This window comes from Electrona antarctica, assembly GCF_951216825.1.
Source record: "Electrona antarctica genome assembly, chromosome: 4".
Taxonomy (NCBI): domain Eukaryota; kingdom Metazoa; phylum Chordata; class Actinopteri; order Myctophiformes; family Myctophidae; genus Electrona; species Electrona antarctica.
The window spans coordinates 20,546,777-20,572,082 of NC_136809.1; the positions used below are offsets into that span (position 1 = coordinate 20,546,777).

A 25,306-nucleotide genomic window follows, 5' to 3' on the forward strand; every position below is an offset into this window, starting at 1 on the left:
GCCCTATTGTAAACAAGTATAATGCTTTATGGTGTCGTCCACTCACATTTAACAGTTTTTGTATTGAGTTGTACTGTAATTCTGCAAACTGTCAATCAATCAATCAATCAATCAATCAATCAATCAATCAATCAATCAATCAATCAATCAATCTTATTTAAGCAAATCGGATTCCAATCTGGATGTGGCACAGATCTGATTCAGGCTAGATTTGGCTGCCAGTGTAAATGGGGCCTACCGGTATAAAGACTACAGTAGCACAACATCCAAACAAAATAAAAAACATAGCGGGTTGGAGTGTAAAGCCAGTAGACATAAGAGCTGGTGTTCTCTAGACTCTACTGTATGTTCAATTAAAAGGTGATTACCATAGAGTTTTCAACCAGTGGTCCGGGAACCACCAGTGGTACTTGAGGGGTTCCAGGTAGTCCCTGCAGCTAAATGATGGAGAGTAAGAGTTAATTAGTAACCACATGGACCCTCATAGATCTTAAGGGTCCATTTGGTTTCATTTTACACTCTCAAGAGTTAAATTATTGTTAAACACCCGAATTACTTAATTTACAAGAAGTCTACACAATTATAGAATGTAGAATAATTGTTGTTTTGATCGTTTGCCTGTTGGTACTGTCTGTTGGAGTTAAAAGTAGAATAGCCTGCCCTATTTCTAAATTATAGTGAAAGGCATGTGCTTGCAAAAAACAAAAAAAACAAAAAAATAAAAAAGGATCTATGTCGAATATCCACCATAGAGGTATCCATGCTTCCGGGTAACTCACTATTATTATTATTATTATTATTATTATTATTATGCTCGTTCATGTGCTGCTCGTTCACAGGCTTCTCATATCGTAGGCGTGGTCTACTCTTCATAGAGGAGTCCGGCCAATGAGGAGAGCATCTCTCTGCCCGCGTGACAGGCTGTTACGTGTGTGTGCGTGCGTGCGTGGGGGCTTTCCAAAGCAGTGCGCGCAGGTATGGCGGCCACCACGACCAGTTGTACACTTGTATGTTTTTGTCTGCGATTAGTGCGATAACGTTCATTTGGCGATTTGTAAAGCTCTAGCGATGGTCTACACGAAGCATACTTTACTTTAGGTAGATGTGCTCCTCCAGCTCCAGCTTGTCTCCGCACAAGAGCAATTCCTATTAAGGTAAGCATTATTATCTGTTGATGAGGGCGAATGACGTTGTCTTGCACTTTCGTTATTACCTTAACCAAGTGAGCACTACGCCACGCCCAGCTTCAACCAAGAGGGCAACTTTATAAATTATACTAATCTACAGTATTGAATTAAAGTAGTGGTTCTCAAGCTTTTTAATTTCAAGGGACCTCCATAACTGAGTCTGAGACAGTCTCTCCAACTGGACCCACAAGGGTCCAAAGGGTCCGTTTATTTGGTCCCTCCCAAGGAACCCTGAGTGGACCCCACTTTGAGAACCACTGTACTAAAGGGATTATGTACCTCTTCATCGGATTCGGAATTGTGTTGCTAGGGAACAGCTTGTGTCCAAATCTATTTCCTCCTGTGTCAGCGAGCTAACCTTACTGATATTCAAACACTGCAACAGGAAATGAACTTGGATCCATCCATGTTGAATGTGTGTTGTCAAGTGTAAAAAGTACAGGTCCCCTAGCAGGTCCCTGTCTATTTAGGTTATCTGTGGTAACTATTTAGGAACCTTGTCTTTTGTATTAATGTTGGAATAGCAAGCAACACTCCGTCTGAGTAAAAGGCAGGTATATAACTTAGCCAGAATTAAATATAGAATTTGACATAACAATGCAGTGGTAGTGTGTAAAGAAGGCTTTCACCTAGAGCTCCATATATATATGGAGACAACAGAGATATAAGAGTGGTTGTTGCCCTTGAGAGTTGGAGAGGCTAGTAGCAACTTCTATGCCTGTCGCGAGAGACTCCAAAGCCTTCCCTACGAGACAGGATATTTGGCCTTACAACCCAGATATTCTCAGCAATATTTGGCCTCACAACCCAGATATCGGAGATTTCGACATCCCGGTTAAGTTCTCACCGGACCACTGCGGCGGGTCCTAACCCATACAACCAGCTCTATTTTGAGTAGTATTTTATATAGTGTCTTGAATAAATATAACCTCTATAAATTAGTAGACTATAAATCCCTCTCCATTCCTCTTTCTCTAATCACAGTTTCCTTATATGTTTTCACCTGCAGATCTGAAATGTTCAGATCATCAGATCAGATGCATCATCGACAGATGGAGAGAGATTCACCCAGTGACCGTCCAGGATTTATAGTTGGTGAATTAACTAATGACCACTCAGAAGAATCCTCTCTGACCACCCATGTCGGGAGCACCATCATCTCAGACCACGAGTTCTCGTGCCACTGTTGCTATGACATACTCGTAAACCCCACAACTTTGAACTGTGGTCATAACTTCTGCCGTCACTGTCTGGCTCTATGGTGGGAGTCTTCACGCAAGAATGAGTGTCCTGAGTGCCGAGAGAAGTGGGAGGGATTCCCAAAAGTCAACATACTCCTGAGGTACGCCATGATCAGCCAGGTTTACCGTACTCTGAGTTTTGGCCCTAGAAAATAATATCAAAATCAGAATCGGTTGATCAAGGAATTTCACATACAAGGAATTTGACTTGCTGCATTTCTCTCAGACACATACTGTAGAGAAGCAGATAGAGAAAAAAAAACATACAATGTAAGTGTATGGTATAAATGGCAAGTAAAAATATAAGGAATGTTATTGTGTGTCTACTGTGTATCCATATGAGCAGAGTATGAATAAACTGAATAGTATTCGATGTATATAGTGCAGTGAATGAGACATGTACAAGGCATGTACAGCATCATACATGATAATATACAAAAGGCCTCAATATCCTCTCCATGGACTTTGTCAATGTCAGATTTAGTTAAGATAAATTGTATTAAATCAGTTGACTCAAAAGCATTCTCATTCATGACTTAACATATGTTGGCCTCTAGTTCATATAGTCTTTTCTTCCTTCCAGGGATGCAGCAGACAAATTGTTCAGTGAGATTGTGCAAAGGAGGAGAGCAGAGATTCAGGCTGACCCCAAGATCTCTCACAGTTTGCTGGCGTTCCAGAGGTGAATTATATAATGGGATTTTTAGAAATAGTATTGATGAATTTTATACACTGACCAAACTGGGGAGGGGAGAGAGAGAAATGAAATGAAATGAAATGAAATGAAATGAAATCTATATTTACCCAGGGTATCTGGGCTAAGCTCAAGAACTTGTTTCCAGCCAGGCCCTGCTCATAGAACACATTTCATCGTAGTGGTTCAATGCCTTGTTCAAGGGCACTTCAGCGGTGGTAATTTTTAACCGTGTCGGACGGCTGATTCGAACTAGGAACCTTCCGGTATCAAGACCGCGCCGCTATCCGTTCGGCCACCGCTGCCACAGAGCACCCCCCCCACCCCCCCCGTGACCCAAAAGAGAAATTATGTTTGCCTGGTACCCAAACGAGTGAAACTAGCCACATTGTGAGCTTGTAGATGGCTACTTCGCTAGCCCCTCCTACATTTTAGTTACCGTCCACAAACTTCGTCTTAAACAAACATTAAATTCCCAGTGACAATAAATGGAGAATTCTATGTCATAGTGTCTGAGCAAATAGACATAGTGTCTATTTTACGTCATGATGATGTACAATGATAAGAGAGCCCCTCACTTCACACGGGTGTGATTTAAAAGTTATAATAATAATAATTTAAAAAAGGTACGCAACCCAAAAATGCGTCCCGACCCATTGTTTGGGAAACAGTGGTTTAGATAATCTGTATAATTTCAGGTATGGCGACACTTTAGGAAGACCGAGGACCAACCAGCACAGAGGAGCTGGCTTCTTCTTCTCCGGAGTACTCACTGCACTTACCTGTGTGGCTGTAAGTGTACACAGACTAAACATTAAACACGCCTTCACCTTTTCAATCAACAATTTATTCGAATTGCTTTATTATATAAACAGTTAAAGGTCCATACCAGTGTCATGCATGCCTGTTCACAGCTTTGGCCATAATTATATTGTACATAAACATTAACCATTTTCCTCTTAGTAGCTTTATCTTTAGACTTCATACATTTTGTTTCAAGATATTTTTATTCTGGAACCGTATTACAATGAGTGAAAATGGGACATGAAACAGGAGAGGCTGTCTGCGCATGGGAATCGAACATTAGATCCTATTTGTGGTACAGTATGAGCCTTAACCACTAGGCCATCGGTGCCCATAAATCAATCATTTCTTCGGGGACTATTTTGGAATCAATTTGTGCTTTTAACCCTAATTTAGACTTCTAAATCCTGACCTAAGTTTTCTGGAAAACTTCAAATATTTATTCAACAATGACAAAGAATATATAGTAGAAAAATGCCACACCACCGGTATGGTCCTTTAAATTCAAGAAATGTTTACCATGGGTAAATGTTACATACTGTATGTGCAATTTTGAAACATGTGGTACATACTACGTAGGACAGATTAAAACCAGTGCTAGCGCTCACCAAAACAAATACTTGGAAAGAATCATGGCTGCACAGAGTTTGACAGAAAGTCACTCATGTAACAGTATTTATTTGAAACTAAGTCTTGACAGAGGTAAAGAGGATAAGCCAAGCTATCCATAGTGGGGCAATATTGGTGTTTATCGTTATTTAATACAGATAGTATTTTTCTGTTTCATGAATGGTGCTGTTATTAATGGAAGGAATTACAACTTAAAGGGGCATTCCACTCATTTTCAACATTTTACTATGTCATTAATATACCTTAGAGCTGTTGTGTAGAAATAATGAAAAAGTCCCCCTATTCTGTGTTTACTAGAACTGGAGGTCTGAAAAAAAATCATTAACATGGTGAATCACATCTCGATGATGTCATCAAGATGTGATTCACCATGTTAATGATTTTTTTGTTAATGATTTTTCTATGAAACACAGAATGGGGGCGACCTCTAAGGTATATTAATGACATGGTAAAATGTTGAAAATGAGTTTAAAGCTATAAGCAATAATATGTCAAAATTTGAATGACTTATTTTTATTTTATTTTTTGGTATTCAGACAGCCAGCAATGGGTAGAACGCTTCCAAAAAAATAGTCTCTGTGACACATCTATGGGCCGCAATCTGTATTCAAAGATTTTCCTAGAAGCTTTGTCATTGCGACCAGGTTTTTTTTCGACCAATGACAAAGCTTCTAGAAACATCTTTGAATGCAGATTGCGGCCCCTAGATGTGTCACAGAGACTACATTTTTTTGGGAGCGTTCTACCCATTGCTGGCTGTCTGAATACCAAAAAAAGAAAAAAGGTCATTAAAACTTTGACATATTATTTCTTATAGCAGCTTTAAAGGTTACTTTAAGTTGCTTGCAGCTAGGTTGGTAAAACTTCTGCTTTATACCAGTTTTCCATAGACTTGGTGCTTTTGTGGTCTGCACCATAAATCATAATACAGTTTCTGTCGCTCATCCCAGTGTTGATTTTGACAGCACATTTTTAGTTATGTTTAGTCTTTTGATTAAGATTTCATCTAGTTTTAGTCATATATTATTATTTATCTGAAATGTCTTAGTCTTACTCTAGTTTTAGTCGACTAAATATCATACAGTACGATTTTAGATCTGCTATTTTCAGAGCGCAACACCCGGGGCAATCAAACATAAAATGATTTCTCCTACTGGATCTCTTCTCCACTAGTCCCTCCCTAACATTTTAGTCTGGTTTTTATTTGTTGACAAAATTGTCAATATATTTAGTCTTAGTTTTAGTCATCATAGCTTAGTTTTTGAGTGGTGCAACCACTCCAAGGAACAGCAATGTCCGTGTTAAACTGTTAACCTATGTGTGTGTTAACCTATGTGTGTGACTATGAGTAGCAGTAGGGGCAAAAGTGTCGCTGTTGTGCCAGAAACACAGAGAGAGAGAGATAGTGCTGCACTGTTGCCTGCTAATGAGAGACTGATAGAGAGAGAGAGGGGGGGGGGGGGGGGGGGGGCAGGGGGAGAGGGGAGTTGCACCACTCAGTTCACACGGGTGTGATTTTTATTTAGTCAGTGAAAAAAAGGTAGTCAACGAACATGTTTTGTCATAGTTTAGTCGACGACATGAACACACTGACTCATCCTTCCTCTTTGTAGTACTTTTGGTGTAAAATCTAAATGAAAGCCTACTGTATCAGCTGTTCTCTTGTTCTTAATAATTTGAGGTTTACATGAAACAAGGGAGATAATTATTATATTTTGTCTCCATGTTTGTTTTCCTTTCATAGTGAGTTTTATCATCAAAAATAAAATTCTTGCACCGGTATGTATGGAAGTTAAATTTACTTTTTTTTTAAATTAAATATAACACTGGTCTCTAACTGATGGTACTGTCAATGGAGAACATAGGGGTGTGGCCTATGTTTATTTTGTTCATGTGGCAGTAGGGAGCAACGTCTCTATGTGCCTTGCACTGTGGCAGTTAAATTTGTGTGCTGCCGTTTGCATGAGATTGTAAATAGATTACGGCATTGTGTTTGAATGGCATAACCTGACACTCACCCCGAATTTACATTACATTTCAACACGTTTCTGGAAAGGGGACATGATACCGATGTAGTTTCAAGGCCATAAATCCCATGCGTGGAAACATAAATATCAAAGGGCTACTGTATCCCACTAAACATTAGTTATCACTTTTAAGCACTGTGCTATCTGTCTTGTTCTGCCTTGGGTCTTTTGACCCGAGTAAAGAGATTGTCATTGTTGATGATTAATCTTTCACAGTATTCAAAACAGCCATTACACTATAATCTTATGCATCCTTAACTTTTGTTTTTAAAGCTAGATTAAAATACAATAATATACTTGCATTAATCTTTCTCCTCAATAAATGTCTAATCCTGTCTCTAACCTCATCTAATTAAGCTTCATTTCTGAGGTCCCTGTATTTGTTTATACTGGTAATGTGTTGTCATGGCTTGACTTGTTTAATGGAAAAATGAACTCACTCTTCCATGAAAGCAAAATCATTCATATTACGTCTTGAAAACAATAATTGACTCCTTGAAGAATAAAAGCCTAACTCTTTGTAAGATTAAAGTACCATCCAGCAAACATTACATTTTGTAATGTACTGTATGGGTCGCGTACAGGAATAGAGTGTATGCGTGTGACATCATCATCATACCTGGAAGTTATGCGGGAATGCCTACTGAGTGGCGAAAAACTACTTTCTGGCCTTGACAGCCCATACATCCAAACAGAAAAGTCCTATTTGATTGCATTAAATGACTAGACTTTTCACACAGCGGCCATTTTGTCGTTTGGGAATATGGTGAATAGAACGCAGTCCTTCAAACAAGACCGACTTCCATTATGGGAAAGTACATTAGTACTTAAAGAAAGATAACATTTATAGATAGATGTATAGATTTTGTATTTATTTTTTGAAACAAGCATAATGGCAATATCAAGAAGCAGCATTACTAACAAATAGAGGTTCCATTAGGAATTACTTTTCCCATTTTTGGACCCATGCAGTAGAAACCATCCATTGCTGCCATGCAATTAGATTTTGTGTATGTGTTTGTTATTAGGTGATGCTGTTGGTGTATCATTGGAGCAGTGGTGAGGGTGAGCAGCATGACCTGCTGATCAGTAAACCTGTGACCCGTTGGACCACAGAGGAAGTCCTGTCTTGGCTTGAACACTTGGGGCCCTGGGCTCAGCTTTACAGAGAACCCTTCCGGCAAGAGAATGTCAATGGACGGTAAGAACTAATGTAATATAAACAGAGTTCATTTGTTTCAGATTCTCATTATACTGTAGGTATGCCTGAGAAATTTACAGTTACAGTAGATATACATACGGTACTGTCCCTGTTTACTCACTGAGTGAAAGTAAACAGGCATAACTATCAATTCTACTTGGTGGTTAAATGGCTAACCTGTAGGAAAGTACAAGCTTCTTTTAATTTATTATTTGATGTGTGTCTGTGTAAGTATGTACTCTTTCTTATATTGTATTATTTATTCAATCAAGTACTGTATGTTTAATAATATACAAACATTTCTACATGAAACAGTCTTTTGGTTTTACTGCAGTTGTTTTTTTCCTGTGCTCAGGTTACTACTGATGTTGGGGGAGAAGGAACTATCCAGCCCTAATTTCAACATAGAGAATGAGGCTCACAGACAGGCCATTCTGTTTGAACTAGACAGAGTTAAAACCCTGGGACTCAAACCACCACATAATCTCTGGGAATACAAGGTACTTTATAATATATCCCTCTATCTTCTATGCAGTGATTCCCAACCTTTCTTTGCATACATGGAGCCCACATGTATGTATGCGTGTCCGAGCACGGAAAGCTGCAACACGGTAACTCTGTCATTTCTCGACCGTTTCGGACGCGGGAAGGTTCGCCGGAACAGGGCCGGACCCCTGGGCGTGTTCCCTGGGGTCTGGATGTTCCGGAGACCCCCACACGGTAACTCTGTCATTTCAAGATATTTTCCAAAAATAATCAAAGTACAGTACAGAGCACAGTATACTACAGTACAGAGAACAGTACAGTAACTATAACAATACATGTATAATTGCACCACTCACTTCACACAGGTGTGATGTTTTTAAGAACCTTTTGAAACCCCTTGAAAACATTTAGAGTATTGTTTTTTAACGATATAATATAATTAAATTACCAAAATAGGGATGCTAGTTTGAAAGGGGATGAAAGCAAGTTATTTTGCGTAGACGTGTTTGGATGTATCTTTTGGCATCTCCCAAGGAGGGCCCAGACAACAGGTTGGGAAACACTGTAGATAAGAACAGTATAATCTACTGCTGTATATAAAACTACGGATCAGTAGACACTTTCTGCATAAGAAATGTAATTATTTTCTTTGTATTATTATTATTATTATTATTATTATTATTAAAAGCCAGTACTATACAATATTGACAGACATATATAGTTGGTAGTTGGAGTGGCTAGCACCACTCAAACATATTGAAATTGTTCTGTTTGTTTCTCCCCGCTAGGCCGTTAATGCAGGGAAATCTCTGTTCTTGCTGTATGCTCTGAAGAACTCTCCTCGACTCACTCTCTTCTACCTGTACCTGTTTGACTATTCGGAAACCTTCCTCCCCTTCATGCACACGTGCTGTCCAGCTGTCTCACACACCGACCAACCAATGGAGAACAGCCTCCCATTCCTCACACAGGTACTATTTTATGATGTGTTCTCAAATTTTCTTATACTAGTGTAACCCTGCTACGATTTGTTTCCCCAGCTAAGTACCCCATTCACCAGCACAAAATATGATTCCTGATACTGATACATTTTTGGTTGTTCTCCAATCTCCAACCTTTCCGATTTTGACTTTCATATTCAGAAATTCCCTCAGGGTGTTAAAAATGGTCTATCAAAAATGAATTATTGAAAATATATGGCATATACAAGATTTCTCAAATGTGATAGTTTCCAGATTATTTAGACTTTTTCTGAGTACCCCTAAAAGTACCCCCCCCCCCCCCCCTTTGAGAAATATTGCTATATAGACTGCTATAGATTCAGATTTTGTTTTTGTTTGTTATTGCTTGAAAGTCAAGCAATGTTTGTCTTTCCTTATTTGATCAATTCTGTCTTTAATTTAATTTTAATGCTCTTTGTAATTTGCCAGTTGGAACCCACCTGGCACCAATGGGCAGAGTTTCTGGTGAAGTACTTACTGCTCCCATACCAGCTGATAGCAGAATTTGCTTGGGATTGGCTAGCGGTCCACTACTGGTCGTCTCGATTTATCATCGTTAATGCCATGCTGCTGTCTGTGCTTGAAGTTTGTGCCCTGTGGAGACTCTGGAGAGGAGCGAGGATAAGGTATGCACACACTCTGCTTTCTACTCTGAGACACCTGCGCACACACTTAACACTCAACACAATGACATTTACACTCACATACTCGTACTGTAAATGTACTTAACCTAGAATTTCTACTCCCACCAGGACACTGCCAAGCAGGATGTGGAGCCACTTGTGGAAGATCTCATCGCAGGGCTTTGCCTTTGCCCTTTTTTGGCCTCTCATCCCCCAGTTTGTGTGCAATTGTCTGTTTTACTGGGCTCTCTACTTCAACCCCATTATTAATATAGACCTGGTGGTGCAGCAGCTGCTCTACCCAGAGACACAGTTGCAGTGGAATGCACATTAAGTCTGCATCCCAGTTGATGACGTTGTTGTTGCCAAAATAAATGGCCAGAAATGCAGTTTCTGTGGAGGACAGGTATTTACATTTAGCAGTGGCCCAAAGGGCATAACCCTCATACAAGATAAGATAAAATAATATTTATTGATCTCTGGAGGGATTTGGGATATGAGAGTGGCTCTACCTTTTGTTTCATGTCTCTCTGCTAGACCATTGAAAGTGGAACAATAGAAGAAGCTAAGCTAAATCAAAACACAGATTTAAAACAAAATTATAAATCATTGCCAGAAATAAGCCCTCTACTACCACCCTGATATCGGTGCATAATTCCTTTCACAGGTCACGTTGAAATGTTACGTCAAGTAAGAATGCTTCAAGTAGAAGAAACAGGTTTTTGAGAAAGATTAGTGAAATAAGTAGAGAGCTTTATAGAATTGTGATTATTTAAGTGACTGCTAAATGTTTTTTTTACTTTTCACTCTTCACTAGGTCACTGGGAGCAGAATCTGTTTGCAATATACATTAAAATACAAATTTCCTTTACATTTTTCAGAAATACTTGGCATGGGGGGCATAAGGCTTTAGCAGTCACATTTTCAATGCCAACGTAAAGAGGTAGTTCACCCAAAAAATTACTTATTTAATGAATTATTACCGGCAGACTCGATGGAGACGTTCAGTCTCCACCAGTCATCAAATTATTGGCAATGCAACAAAAAACATCTCTGTGAATTCAAGGCTCCATAGGGTGAGTAATCGATAGAAAATATAATTTTGGGGGTGAACTATCTCTTTAATTTGCGGTTGAAGAAATATCACATAATATAAAACCTTTCTGTGTAATTTTTGCAGTGCTTCATTCTTGGAGGTGCTGATTTCTGTGGAATGAGAATTTTGGTGCTAGACACCAGACCTTCAGCTTCTGAAGTTTGGTAGCATCTTTGTGTAATATGTCAGGATGTACATGGTTTTGCATCCTGTTGTGAACCTAGGGCCTTAGAACACGAATAATGCACTCTTTGGTGAGCAATGTAAAATAAGTTAATTGTACAGTTCTATTGTTTACATAAACAAGAGGTATGGCACTTATCTTTTGAAATAAGACTTTTCTGCCATTGAAAAGCAATTCAGAGAATTATACTTATTTCTTTCTTCTTCTTTTTTAATGATTTTATGGAAAACTCATTTGTCCAGCGTGGCACCGTTAAGCAATGAGAGCAAGCTTGTATGGCCCTGAAAAATGTAATTTACTTTTTTTTAATTGTTCAAAACATTGCTGGCATTATTTTTCCATATGGTGTTTTAGTTGAGTTGATCAAAAGCATTTTACGTTATTTTGCACTTGAAGTACTACACTGTGATTATGCTCTGCATAGGAGTTCTTATTGTTCAGAATGACTTAAATATAAATAAAGTTTTTTTTTTAAAGAATTAGATAATTGATACATTGATTGTGTATTTGTTAAAATGTTGAGCAAATATTGCTAAACAAAGAAGACAAGACACAAGTCTTGAGAATATCACATATGGATGTCTCACTCACAGCTAGAAAAGTGAAATGGACAACTGAAAAGGTTCCCCCGGGTTGGGAACCGGTTCAGTTCTTTTTGGTTCTTATATTGCGTTCACACGGGGCAGATTAAACGATGCAGTCTACCATTCATTGTCAATGGAAGCCAGTGACATGACGTTGCAAAGGCGCAACGATGCATGTAGCTGCTTCAAATCAACTCTCAGCGTGTCTTTGCATCGTTTAATCTGCCTGTGTGAACGCACCATCAGTCCATGAGCCAGCTCCAAAATTGGAACATAGGGTCAATATAAGTACATAATATATGGTAACCCTTCCACAGGAGTAGCTTTTTCATATGTATCACATTTTATTTTCGCCTACGTGATGCGTGAATAGGTAAAAATGTAATTAATAAGTAATAAACCATGAAACTTCCCCAGTTGATTACTTGGGGCGGCAGTGGCTCAGGGGTAGAGTGACCGGATGGGAGCAAGGTTCCCAGTTCGAACCTGGGCTCCCCCAGAGTTAGTGTCGAAGTGTCCTTGAGCAAGACACTGAACCCCAAATTGCACCCGATGTGCCCTCTGGCATTGGTGTGTGTGAATCATGGGTGAATGTAATGCACAATCTCTGAAAATATTCAAAAAATATGAAAAAGCTACTATACTGTGGAAGGGTTATCAATATATTAATTACTTAATATTGATCCTATAACCAAAATGAACTGAAGGGGCCACAGTGAATACAAATTTCAATCAATAACCTTTCCTATTAGCTGAGAGCACAACTGTGTGTGTGTGTGTGTGTGTGTGTGTGTGTGTGTGTGTGTGTGTGTGTGTGTGTGTGTGTGTGTGTGTGTGTGTGTGTGTGTGTGTGTGTGTGTGTGTGTGTGTGTGTGTGTGTGTGTGTGTGTGTGTGTGTGTGTGTGTGTGTGTCCAAAATAGGACTGCACCTGACTCATTTCTTTTCTTAGTCGTTAAACTGGTTATTCTACCGTTTTCTTTCTAATAGGCCATAAGAACATCGAGTTTCGAACGGAGAACGAGCGCCATCTACTGCTAACAAAACTATACAGCACTGACGAAACCTTGAGGTAGGGAGGGAGTAGGGACTGTCTGAAACACACATCTTGGTACAAAACGCATAATCATTGTTTGACTAAACTAACCAGTAACCACAGACTTCGTAAATATTAACTTGGACGGCTATGACAGCTTTCACAGTTTAGTTTCAGTCCGAACATTTATAGTTAACAATATGCCGTTGCCTCAACGGCCACAACAACGGCGTTTACACAACCGACACTCATGTGACTGCCCCTTGCGTCATTATTGCGGAAGTGTTAAGTCTACGTGGGGAAGAAAGGTTGGCCTGGCCGTGTTTTGAAAACCTGATTCATAAACAGCTCCTCCAATGTCCAATCCTGAATAACTCGTTTATCGCGCCGTCTTCTCTTCCCCACCCCACCCAGTCAGACAAATGGACGTGTTCCTCACCTCCCGGGGAGTATAAATGGGAAGCAGCCGGACCGCAGACCTGTAATGCTGCGCCGGGTGCGGCAGTCCTTACGGCAGGTGCTGGTTCTGATGGCCCGGAGACCTGGTCTAGTCTGTGGGGCCATCGTGCTCAGCGTTCTCCTCATACTAGCTGTCATGTTCACGTGCAGGTAAACTGGAATGTAATAAACAACTCAAACTGCAGTTTAAACCCGGGCTTTATTGCTCCTTAGCTTGGCTTTGTTTACTTGGGCTGTATTTGTTGTTGTAGCATAACTTTGTGTGCTATCATTTAATTTCATATGGTATGGATATGGTCCAGGTGCGTGCATATGTAGCTCTGGTCCATAGCCTTACTGCTTTGATTCTGCAAGCAGTAAGGCTATATGGACCAGAGCTAGTGCATATGGTATTTCGTATGAGGATTAGTTTGTATTGGGTTTGTAATTACATATAATAACAGTAGTACTTCAAGACATCTTACCTGTTAGACATAATGCTGAAATTAATACATATTCCCTTTTCAACTTATGTTTCTTGTTAGTGTTGAGGAAATTAAGCAGGCATGATATGATAATCCGCCAAAGACTAATGAAACCGGTGTAATGTCCTTGTATTCTCTCTACTCAGCCTAGTATCTAAGCTATACAACCTTCATAGTTCATACATAAGCTATGTCTTAATTCAAAGTCTGACACCTTGTTTTCCCATTATCCTTCAAATTCTGTTTCTAGTCGTGCTAAGAATGTAGTGGCAGCGGCACGTCCTCCTGTGCGGTTCTTCTCTGTTGAAGCACCAGTGGTGGACTTATACTTGGGCCAGTTGGACCAGGTATAATGCATACACAATATGCAAACATTTAATAAGGCAATTATCAGAGGTATCTACATACTGTAATGGAAACGCTGGTGGATCTCAACACTTACAACATGTCACATCTATTTAACTATTGTGCCTCCTGTAAGAGTACTTTATTCAACAACATTCTTATCTTGTGAATAACCTATAAGATCTGTCAACAGGTTGAACGTCTGCGGGGGTTGGCAGAAGTGTCTCTCATCTTCTTCTATGCTCCCTGGTGTGCTCACTCTATGGCTGCACGACAGGAAGTGCAGCAGGTGGCCAAGAGGTTGGCCAAACAGGTGATGCCTACCCGAGAACACATTACTAGATGCTTTTAATTTAACATGGGACAGGACTTTCATGGACTCGTGCCGTGATGACTATATATCATTGTGTCCTCCAATAGTCCCTGTACACCAGCTACTGCATGTATGAATAATCATAAGTTATACTGGTACAAAACATTTATAGTGGTACAACAACGGCGGTCTATGGCTTTGCAACATGTAGGTCATGAAAAGTGTTGCAACTGCATCTGACCTTCATCTCAGTTGTGTGAGACCTTGGATTAAATGTTGAGTCTTAGTACAGGGCCAGTCATCCTTGACTTTTTATAGTACAAATTCCTTTGTTTATACTGTGTGTAACATAAAATAACTTTAATAGAATAATAGAACAGAATAATTTAAGATGACAAAACATGTTTACAGAGGAAAATGGCAGTGACTCCCTACCTGTGTTAATGACAAACAAATAAACTGGCAATGTCAACGTTGCATGATCTGTGTTTTTGAAAAAGCGTAACAGTTGAAACCCACAGGTGCAGTTTGTGGCTGTGAACTGCTGGTGGAGTCAGGGAAAGTGTCGGAAGCAGAATCGCTTGTATGAGTACCCAGTGATCCACCTGTTCTACAGAAGGTACGTATGTATTGTGGCTAGTACGCTTCAATATGAACAGTTTAAATTATTATTTTTTAAATTGTGTAGGGCAAATGTGAGGGAAAATGAAAGTTTGATATGTTGCAGTGCAACCCAGCAATGTAATGTAAACAAATTGCGAACCATTAGGATAATTACCTCTACTAACATTAAGTACATGTGTACCTTCTTTTATTCTTCCCTTCGTTACTATTACATGACCCAGGCTGTTACGTAAGCTCTATGAAAACACGAATTTGTTTGTCGTCTACAATAGTTCGCTGGCTAGCTTATTTGTAGAGTTCTATTTCACAATCGCAAAAGGTTATAAGGTGAAAGTTGAATCAAGAGTCAATATAACACTTTGAGTAGATATATTTAGGAACATGCACCAACTATAATGGTGGAGTCCTCAGCTACAGTATAATGGACAACATATGCAAAACGGCATCAGAGGTTTCTCCCTAGTGCAGTGGTTCCCTAGTGCTGCCTGAAAATGCCATAGTTAGTTAATATTCATGATGTATTTTGTAACTGTGGGTCTATACTCTAGGTTTGGGCCTATAGAATACAAGGGTCCGTTTATGGCTGCCTATGTGGAGAGTTTTGTCCTCCGAGTCATCACACCACTCACCTACCTGCCATCACAAGCCATGCTGCAAGATTTCCTCTCCTACCACGAGGTAGCTTTCTGGGGTTAGAGCCAAATGAAGGAAGGGGTTAGTAAACAGGGGTGCTACATAGAGGGGAATGGGTTTAAAGGAGTGCTCCTCACATGTATGCTATGCATGCTGGTTGATGAAATGTTAAACTATATGAAGTGTTCCTTTTTTGAGACCCCTCATTCACAAAATGAGTTGGCTGAACTGGCTACATTTATTGATATCTCTACTGTAGTGTCTTCTTTAAGTTGCAGTATAAATATTGTTACACATGATATATTCAACATCTGACCAAAGTTCCATTGCAACTTTTATGGTTGCAAAAACAAATCACACCTGTGTGAAGTGAGGGGCGCTCTTATCATCGTACATGCTCATCATGACGTAAAATTGACACTGTCTATTTGCTCAGACACTATGACGTAAAATTGGACAAAATGTGTACACGGTGCACACACACCAAAAGCTGGATATAGTAAAAATAATAAATAATATTATAAATAAATAAAATAACAGAGTTGTCCTTTAATGTCATCTTGTCTCTGCTGTGTCCCTAGCCAAGAGTGGTTGGTTTCTTTCAGTTCAACTCCTCTCCTCAGCCACCAGGGTACATCACATATCTGTCATCTGCCCTGCAAGCACTGAAGAGAGGTAAGCTCAGTGAAGTTAAGAGTAGCCGGCACTAATATACAAGTCAGTGTAACCACTTCTATCTGTAATAATTAAAGGGAGTCAAAAGTGTAGACTCTACACCTTTGACTCCCTTGTAGAGTGTGGAAGGTGAAAATGTTTTTCATTGCACAACTTTAAGCACACTAGACGTGAACTTTTTTCTTCTTCAGATTTTCGAGGGGTGGTGCGTTTTGGGGTCGTGACCAATAGGCAGGTGGCAGAGGCCATCTCCGTCACTGAGGATGAGACGGTCTACCTCCACAGAAGATTCAACGCTTCCTTGGTAAATGGTATCGTCAGGCTGCAATAGACCAATTATTTGTTTACAAACATTGAGACTGGATGCACGGGTGACTGTTTCAATGTAATCAATTCGCATCAGATCCCCAAACCTGATGTTTTGGGGAGCACTAGTTTCAGTCCATTAAACCCTCTTCAGTGTTTGCTAGTGAGGCGCACCCTAGCGAGACATATACTTCATCGCGCAACAGTATTGCACACCAAGACGGCTAGTCTCAGCCGTGCACGTGACGCGCGACACCTTCACTGGACGGAGCCTAAATTAGGCTTGATGGGCTGCAGCTGCGCATGCACGAACATCTCTGCTGCCGTGATCATAGGGCGCTCCCTCCAATCTGATGATAGAGACTGTACTGTAGGTGTGGCATTTGCATGCATACTGGTGCTTATCAGTGTGACGTTGTTTGTTAATGCGCCATATGGAAACATAAAAGCGTTAGTTGCATGTTCAGTAGTACTAGAAAAGAAAAAAATATATATAGCATTTGTCCTAGCCTCGATGACCCTGAAGGCTTATGCAAAGGCTACAATGTCATTTAGATAGCATGTTATGCCGACAGATGCCAGGTAATTGTTGACCTGGAATCCTATAGTGTGTACAGTATGTACACTTAATAGATCTTTTTGATATTCTACTGTTAGACTGATCCTAGATTGCACTATTTCTATGCATTTGATGTATTACCTTGTGTTGACCTTGCTTACTGTAAATCGCTCTGGATCTGTTAAATGCCTAAATTGTATATACCTGTACACTATATATTTTTTATTTCTCAGATTTTCCCTCGCTGGGAACGCAACTTCACCTCAGAGGGAATCAGTAGCTGGGTGTTTGAAAACAGAGAGACCATCCTCCACTGGCTGCAGCCACCAGGAACAAAGTCGCACCTCCTGGAGCAGGAACTAACCAAAGGCCCTGCACTGCTGCTGTTTCTACCACACAATCCACTTGGGTCCAAACCCGACCCGACAATGACGCAGGTCAGTGAAGATCTTTGACTGCAGCACGTGATAATTTGACAAATGTGCTGCTAGCTTTAAAATAGAGTATTTTACCATACCTTTTAAAAAAAATGTGCAGTAAGTGATAAAAACTTGGCACTTCCATGCTTTCCTCTGCACTTTGTTCCCCCTCATTTCATAGATTGCCGACATCGCTGTTCGTTATCATTCCTGTTTCGAGTCCTACCACTACAGTGTGGACAGCGGCGGTGCCTCTATGTGCTGCCGGTCAGTGCTTCTTCCTCGCTCCAGCACCGGCGTGTGTGAGCTGTGCCTTGTCTTGTCCCGGCCTGGCGCGGCCCACCCAGAGACACGCTGCTCTTTCCCGTCGGCGGCTCAGGAAGGAAACATGTTTCATTCTTACCTCAGAAGCTGCTGTCTCCACCGACCACCTGCCTCCATGTCTCCAATCACTGCAGCTTCAGTTGCCTGTAGCAACTTCCTAATTAGCTACTACAGCCTATTTGGGCTATACAGTGCCTGCTGCAGAAGGATACAACCTCAACTCAATGACACTCCCTCACAAGTCAAAGAAGGGCTACACTCTCAGGGACAACCCCTTGCACCACCTCGCTCCTCCACACTTCTATCTGTTCCGTACCGGGAAGGGGGTGGAGTCACAGGGCTGCGGTGTCGAACCAATAAAACACTACGGTTCTTTTTGCTTGATGTTGACTTGAACTGGCCTCTGGCCATGCGCCTCGGCGCACCGAGCAACAGAAATGCTTCCCAACATGCGGAGCGAGATAAGGAGAGCAGTGACTGGTCGTTTGCCACCATTGTAAACCTTAAGGACGAGGTACATTATGTTCTCCACCAGAATCCAGCCGCCACGCTCAGAGAGTCCCTGGGTAAGAATGGGAGGCAGTTTTTAGGTTTTGTAGATTCTGCAAAATGCATCATTCAGTGAAATTAGGCATTGGTAATTTTAGTGCATGAAGGGAAATCATGACGAGTTTAACCCCATGAACGCTAGCACCCCTATTCTGGAGCAAACATTCAGAGAAAATAGCAGATCTATAAGCTTGTGAGCTTGTAGACGGGATATGTTCGGCAAAGAGATTTGATTGATTGTTGAGGGGAAAAGGGAGGGGGACTAGTACTCCAGTAGTATATAGATTTCAACTTCAAGTGCTTAATAGAAAACATTCTCTAGCGTTATTCCTAACTAGAATGTTATGCAACATGTCACTGCCACTTGAGATACTCCTACTTACGTGTGCGTGTGTGCGTGTGCGTGTGCGTGTGTGTGTTACAGAGGCCTTTATCTGGAACTTCAGTGTTCCATACAGCCCCTTGCAGAGACACCTGGTGGGACAGGGGGATGACGGCAAGGAGGCGGACGTCAGGCCTCTCATCACAGAACTCACCACCACTACATTCATCCCCTCTGTCATGGAACTGGACAAGGTAAAATGTCAACTGTCTGCACATTGTGCTTTGCCGAGCTCAACTGTGTTCTGGTTTGGCATGTCATTGTAGGTCATGTTTAGCTTGTATATCGGCTATTTTCGCCTCACGACACCGTAATAAGACAAGCAATACTTCTGATTTAAGAGGTTCATTGCGTGTGTTTGTGTGCGTCCCACTAGTTAAAAATGCAACAATTTGGTGTTGAGAGAGCAGAAGTGGAGAGGAACAGGAAGTGGGCGGACCAATACTGTATGAGAAAATCAACATGTTGGATACTGATGATGATAAAAAAATCACACCCGTGCGAAGTGAGTGGTGCAACTCCGTGTGGGGGGCCCCGGAAGTTCCAGACCCACAGGAACGTGCCCAGGGTGCCGGCCCTGTTCCGGCAGGCCGCCCCGCGTCCGAAACAGTCCAGAAATGACATGTGTGGGGGGGGGGGGGGGGTCCCCGGAACATCCAGACCCCGAGGAACGCGCTCAGGGGGCCGGCCCGGTTCCGTCCAGCCGCCCTGCGTACGGAATGGGGGAGAAATTACAGTTGCTGTGTGGGAGTCCCCAGGAGGTCCCTCTACTGCACTGTACTGTACCTGTTACTGTACTGTCACCCGAAATTGTGTGTGTGTGTGTGTGTGTGTGTGTGTGTGTGTGTGTGTGTGTGTGTGTGTGTGTGTGTGTGTGTGTGTGTGTGTGTGTGTGTGTGTGTGTGTGTGTGTGTGTGTGTGTGTGTGTGTGTGTGTGTGTGTGTGTGTGTGTGTGTGTGTGTGTGTGTGTGTGTGTGTGTGTGTGTGTGTGTGTGTGTGTGTGTGTGTGCAGGGACACACAGCTGTCTATAGGAGTGGTTGCACCACTCAAAAGAAACATCTGTGCACATTTGGCTATAGATTTCTACCAGTAGGGGCACCATTGAGCCACATCTAGGGCATGAAAAATCATTTGGCATAACATAACTGGTAAAATTACGTATGACCAGGAAGTAATTTAATTGGTGTGTTGTCCCCATTCAAGGATGTGCTACTCTTCTACTATACCCAATGGTGTGGATTCTGCTCTGCGCTCAACCACATCATCATTCAGTTGGCCAGATTATTCCAGGGCAACAGTACTGTCACAATTGCCAGGTAGGGCATGTTTGTTATTTGTGTGTAAGATTGTTGATGGATTTGTTTCTATGCATTTCTGTGACTGAGAAATGTTGTTGTGAGGGTCTGTTGTCATTGTATTTCTTATCGCAATGCTGGTTATGTAATGAAATGCAATCAACGACTACTCCTTTTTAATATTTTAATGTGCTGTCACTTTTTTCAGGGTGAATGTTGCCCGTAATGACCTTCCATGGGAGTTTATGGTGGATCACGTTCCCTCCATTCTCATCTTTCCTAGATTCAGGTGAATCAATTGTTTTATTTTGTATTTGTTTCACTGTAATATATTGTTGTCAGTACATGTGTGGGTGATGAAAAGCTAGTGATCATTCTCATAGGTGTAAATGGTAACACATCCCTATGTTCTCCCACTCTCCAAGGAAACATCAGAGCGTGAAATTCCCCCATGACACGCCCATCACACTACCTAACTTGTTACACTTCATCCTGAAGCACTCGGGCCCCACCCACCACGCGGACGGCGCAACGAATGCTTCCAGTGAGGGGGGCGAACCGGGGCGCAGCGCCCTCCTCCGATCAGAGTTCCTGGCGCTCCAAGGCGAGGTCCAAGCGCTGCATCTCGCTCGCGAGCGTCTCTCCCAACAGCTGGCTCAGCTTTGGCACGACAACCGGCAGCTGACCCTCGACGCGCGCTCGTTGGAGGCCCAGAACGCGGCGCTGCAGCACGAGAGGCAAACCTTGGAGGAGCAGCACCGAGAGAAGAGCCGTCAGCTCGGGGAGGCGGTGAGGAGACTGCAAGAGCTGGCGGACACCTCTGAGAGCCTGTTGAATGAGAACATCCTGCTCAGGGTTCTACTGAGGGCGCTGAAGGACAGGACCGAGGCCATGGGGGAGGAGGTTGAAGGGAAGGAGGGAGAACAGAAGAGAAGCCATATGGCCTCGTGACCAGCAGTCTGCAGAAAATCTTTAGAGCATAAATGAGGGTAGCCTATGGGAAATTATGAAGATAATCCTTTGGAGGGTAGAGATGAATGATTAAACGTGTTGAGGTGTGGCGAACGACACAAACTCGACACAAGCCGAGGAACAAAGAGACCTCATAGCAGGCAAGGCAGTTATTGTCATGTTTGCAGAACTGACAATGCTACAGAGGAAATATTTAATGGAAGGGGGAGAAATGCAACAGGAACTGTCCCCAAGATCATGAGAGAAACATGTGGGTGGAATGGGTTTAGGACGGGCTTTAAGGAACAAGGGGTTTAGTATTAAATAAAACTCAAATAAAAAGGAGGCTGCTGTCCAGGCTTAGAATTTAGAACAGCTGTTTTGGAATACTTGTGCCAACTGTCCAGTCAAAGGGCTCTGAATAGGAATACTTGGTGAATCACAAGACCAGCGAGTGGCCGGTGAGTGTGCGACCATCGTTGTTATTGCTCCAACAGAGACTGCACTTAACTTTCATATTGTCCTGAAAGTATGCATTCATCGACTACCCTACAAGCTTAGGGCAGGTGCACATGATTTCTGTCCTCAATCCTGTGTTTTTAGATTGATGTATGATAGGACGTAGGTGTATGGATAAAGGATAATGAATGAAGCTGAGTTATATTTGATAATACAAATAAACATGCAGCACCTGTCCCTGACGTATAGGTGGGCCTTTGAAGACTTGAACTGATTAGAGACATTTTTTCGAAGGAGATAATCGTTTCCTAGAGAATGCTTTTGTTTTGTTGTTAAATTAATCTATTTTTACATCTAAAAATCACTAATCACCGTTTTTATGGAATATTCAGGTATAAGATGCTGCAATTGTTTACATGTGAAATTTTGCACTTGTTTTTACTGATTAAAAACATGCAATTTGATCTTATGTTTCTCCTGAGTTTTGTGAATGTTGACATCAATGTATGTTTTACTGACTAGTGACTACTTGATTTTGTTTTGTAAATCTTTCCATTTGTATCTCAAACTGAGATACAAATGGAAATATTGCAAGATTTCAAATCCAATCTACAGATCATATCAACCATCAGCATTTGAGCCACGGACCACCATTTGATGATTTACAGTAGCGTCTCAGAACCAAAACTTAGTATATTTTGTTATTGTTAGATAAGATTATATCCACATTTCGATGCTGCTTTTGGAAGGGACTGTCTTGGGACCAAAACTTACAAGAATATATTATGAACCAGAACCACTTAAAGGGGAATACCACTCATTTTCAACAATTTGTCATTAATATACCTTAGAGCTGGAAATAATAAGTCCTTCCTTAATTTCATTCCTAGCAGTGATAAATGTGACGGCTGAAATCAATCTGGCACGCCCCATGAAATCAAGCCTCGCCCTTACATGAACAACTGCAATACAACCAAACAACGTATGGAAATCATAGATACAAAAGCCAATAAAAAAGTTTCCCCCGCTTGCCTTGCTGCTCAGCGATTTTAATTGCTTGTATGTAAAGTTGGAAATATCTCTTTTTCTTTTTTGTATGTATTATGTATACATACAGTTTTATATTAACATTTTAGGAGTGAATACATATGTTTAGATGCCTGTGACACTGACGTAACTCGAGAACCGTTTGACTCACCGACTTCACATTCGACACACGCGATCCACACCCCCGCAGGGAGTGCAGTGCCCGGTATAGAGTCGGACCCACGTGTGTAATTTCCAGCCTCTGCCTCAATCAGCCAATTGAAGCTCAACCAATCAGGCTCTGCCAGTGGGCCGAATTGATCATATATATATATAATATATATAAGAAAGCTAGATGACTCGCCCGCGCTGCTGGCCAATGGAGAGCGACGTCGTTACGTGGCGGCCATCTTACATCGGGCAGCATAACATTGTGTCTATGGGCAATGTACTTTTAAATAACCATAACTTTCTCAATTCACAACCGATTTTCTAATGGTTTGGTTTGTTATAAACGTTAGAGACGTCCGCATATGCTTTTATATGACGTTCATATAAAAGAATAACATTAAGCAGATAAGCATCCTGAATCATAGGCTATAGCCACGTTAACGTTTGTAATAAACCAACCCGTTTGTAAATCTGTCAAGATTTGAGCGAGTTATGACTATTTTTGTTTGAGCTGCCATAGAACATACTAACTGTACTGTAGGCGATATTTGTTTTCATAGGCGACCATTTCCAAACTCGTAGCCCCGAGGCAAGATGGCCGCCGGGTGAACTACGTCACAGACTCCGCCTTGAGCCATCTAGCCTTTATATGTCTATGGAATTGATTGCCAAGTACACAGTGTCTTCAGACACAGGCACACAGGCACATACACAGATCTCCATGTGGGACACCGGCTGACAGTTTATGACAACGTATATCATTAGGTTCCCAAGTTGCATCGTTCCCAAGTAGGCCGCACGACCGACTGTGACGGGCACGTACAGGTCTAGTATATACAAACACATTTATATTTATAACACATTTGGTGTGTACACAGCTTTGTGCACTGTTCGGTTGGCCAAGTCATATAGGGAGTATGAAATGTGGAGTATGCGGAAGTGGCGTTTACGCCTGTACTCCTCCCAGGCATGGGGGGAGTATATGTTTTGCACTCTGTCTGTGTGTGTGTCCATTTGTCTGTGCAGGGACGGCTCCAGGGGGGGCTAAGCCCCTGGCTTAACTAAGCCCCCCCTCAAAACAAGCTCAATTGACTGACTTCTATGTAAACCAAGATTCATTGGTCCCCCCTCTAAATAGCCAGCCCCCCCATAGCACCCCCAGTCACAATTTTCTGGAGCCGTCTGTGTACAGCTAATCTCCGGCACCGTTGGCCAACTTGGCCCGTTTGATGCCAAACTGTACACACACATTCCTAGGAACCTCTGCCCCAAATTTTTCACATCTGCCTTTTATAGTCCTGTCAGGAGGCCGACTTTTGTAAAACACATTTTTGATAAATAACTCCTTCAGATTCTGTCCAAAAATCCTGCAAATCAGTACACATGTACAGTATCTTTATAGTGATGTGATCAAGATGGATTCATATTCCATCCTAATTGGCTATTGGCTTCCAAAGTTTGCAGGATTGGCCAATTGGTTTTGAACAAAATGCCTCAAATCATAAACGCAGAGTGCAATTTGCGTGAAATTTTGCATGCACATTCCTACTAGGGAGGAATAAATCCCATCATTTTCACATTGGCCTGTTATAGCGCCACCAGCAGGTGGACTTTTTCTGAACAAAATGCCCCAAATCAGACTAGTCATTGGTTAGACATGGGTTAAGGTTATGGGTTAAGGTTAGGTTTAGGTGTGCTGCCCCGTGGGAGGTTAGGTTTAGGGTGAGGGTTTGAGATAGGTTGTAGTTGTAGGACTAATGACTGGTCTAACCAATGACTAGTCTAAACCAAAAACTGTCTAAACTAAGTACTGCACCCCACAAATCATGACTTTGAAGTTTGAATGTCGAATTGCCATCACAGGCGAAAGACGAAATGGCACCCTTTTCACATTGGCACCACCAGGAGGCCACAAAAACCTACCTGACCTGCTGGAGACCTGTGCTCCAAGGGAGCACTTTTTCTAGTTTAAAATAAAATTGTACATGGCTTGCCCTAAAATGTGTATGCTTTTTCTTTAGTCAGTTATAAAAAAAACCTGTGACTTTTTATAAATGTTACTACAGCCATGGCAAACTTCAATAAAACAAACTTCAGAAAACAACAAAAACGATTAGGGGGGCCTGGTAGCTCAAGGTAGTTTACCAACCACATGATGTGTGTTGCCTTCATGGGTTTGAATAATCCAAGGTCCAAGCACAGAAGATGAGGAAGATGGTGATGAAGACACAGAAAAAAACATAATTTGGCTGTTTAATTCACAACCCTACATGTAGTGAAACATTACATTTGTCACAAAATTATGAATTCATGCGTTGGAGGCTTTGGTGGTCGTAATGTCCAAGAATATCTTTTGCCAAGAAATTATAACTGATAGAAGCCTTGAAATAACAAATAGTAGCATACAGTAGATGAACAAAATAGGCAATTTCAATACAATATTAAAAAAGGAAAAACTTGAGGAAGGACTGGTTATCTTATCTACCAAAATGTTCCTTTTAAAGAAAGAGGTGATTCAGTGTATGATACGTTTTTATCACTTTCTTGGATGTACTTTGC

At 41.4% G+C, this 25,306-nt stretch overlaps 2 protein-coding genes across 2 annotated transcripts; both read left to right on the forward strand.

Annotated features, from left to right (window-relative positions):
* Positions 1-899: 899 nt before the first annotated feature.
* LOC306922312 (bifunctional apoptosis regulator-like) lies at positions 900-11,650 on the forward strand. Its single transcript, XM_079499811.1, has 9 exons — positions 900-1,154; positions 2,197-2,529; positions 3,012-3,110; positions 3,821-3,914; positions 7,612-7,784; positions 8,140-8,284; positions 9,059-9,241; positions 9,701-9,897; positions 10,024-11,650. The coding sequence occupies exons 2-9, from the start codon at positions 2,204-2,206 to the stop codon at positions 10,226-10,228; spliced, it is 1,422 nt and encodes a 473-aa protein (XP_079355937.1). The 5' UTR covers positions 900-1,154; positions 2,197-2,203; the 3' UTR covers positions 10,229-11,650.
* A 1,480-nt stretch (positions 11,651-13,130) lies between these two features.
* Positions 13,131-22,014, forward strand: txndc11 (thioredoxin domain containing 11). Its single transcript, XM_079500092.1, has 13 exons — positions 13,131-13,401; positions 13,966-14,062; positions 14,254-14,373; positions 14,895-14,992; positions 15,546-15,675; positions 16,212-16,305; positions 16,497-16,609; positions 17,404-17,607; positions 17,771-18,479; positions 18,887-19,038; positions 20,049-20,161; positions 20,349-20,429; positions 20,566-22,014. Exons 1-13 carry the CDS (start codon positions 13,277-13,279, stop codon positions 21,089-21,091), a joined length of 2,562 nt encoding a protein of 853 aa, XP_079356218.1. The 5' UTR covers positions 13,131-13,276; the 3' UTR covers positions 21,092-22,014.
* The last annotated feature ends 3,292 nt before the right edge of the window (positions 22,015-25,306 follow it).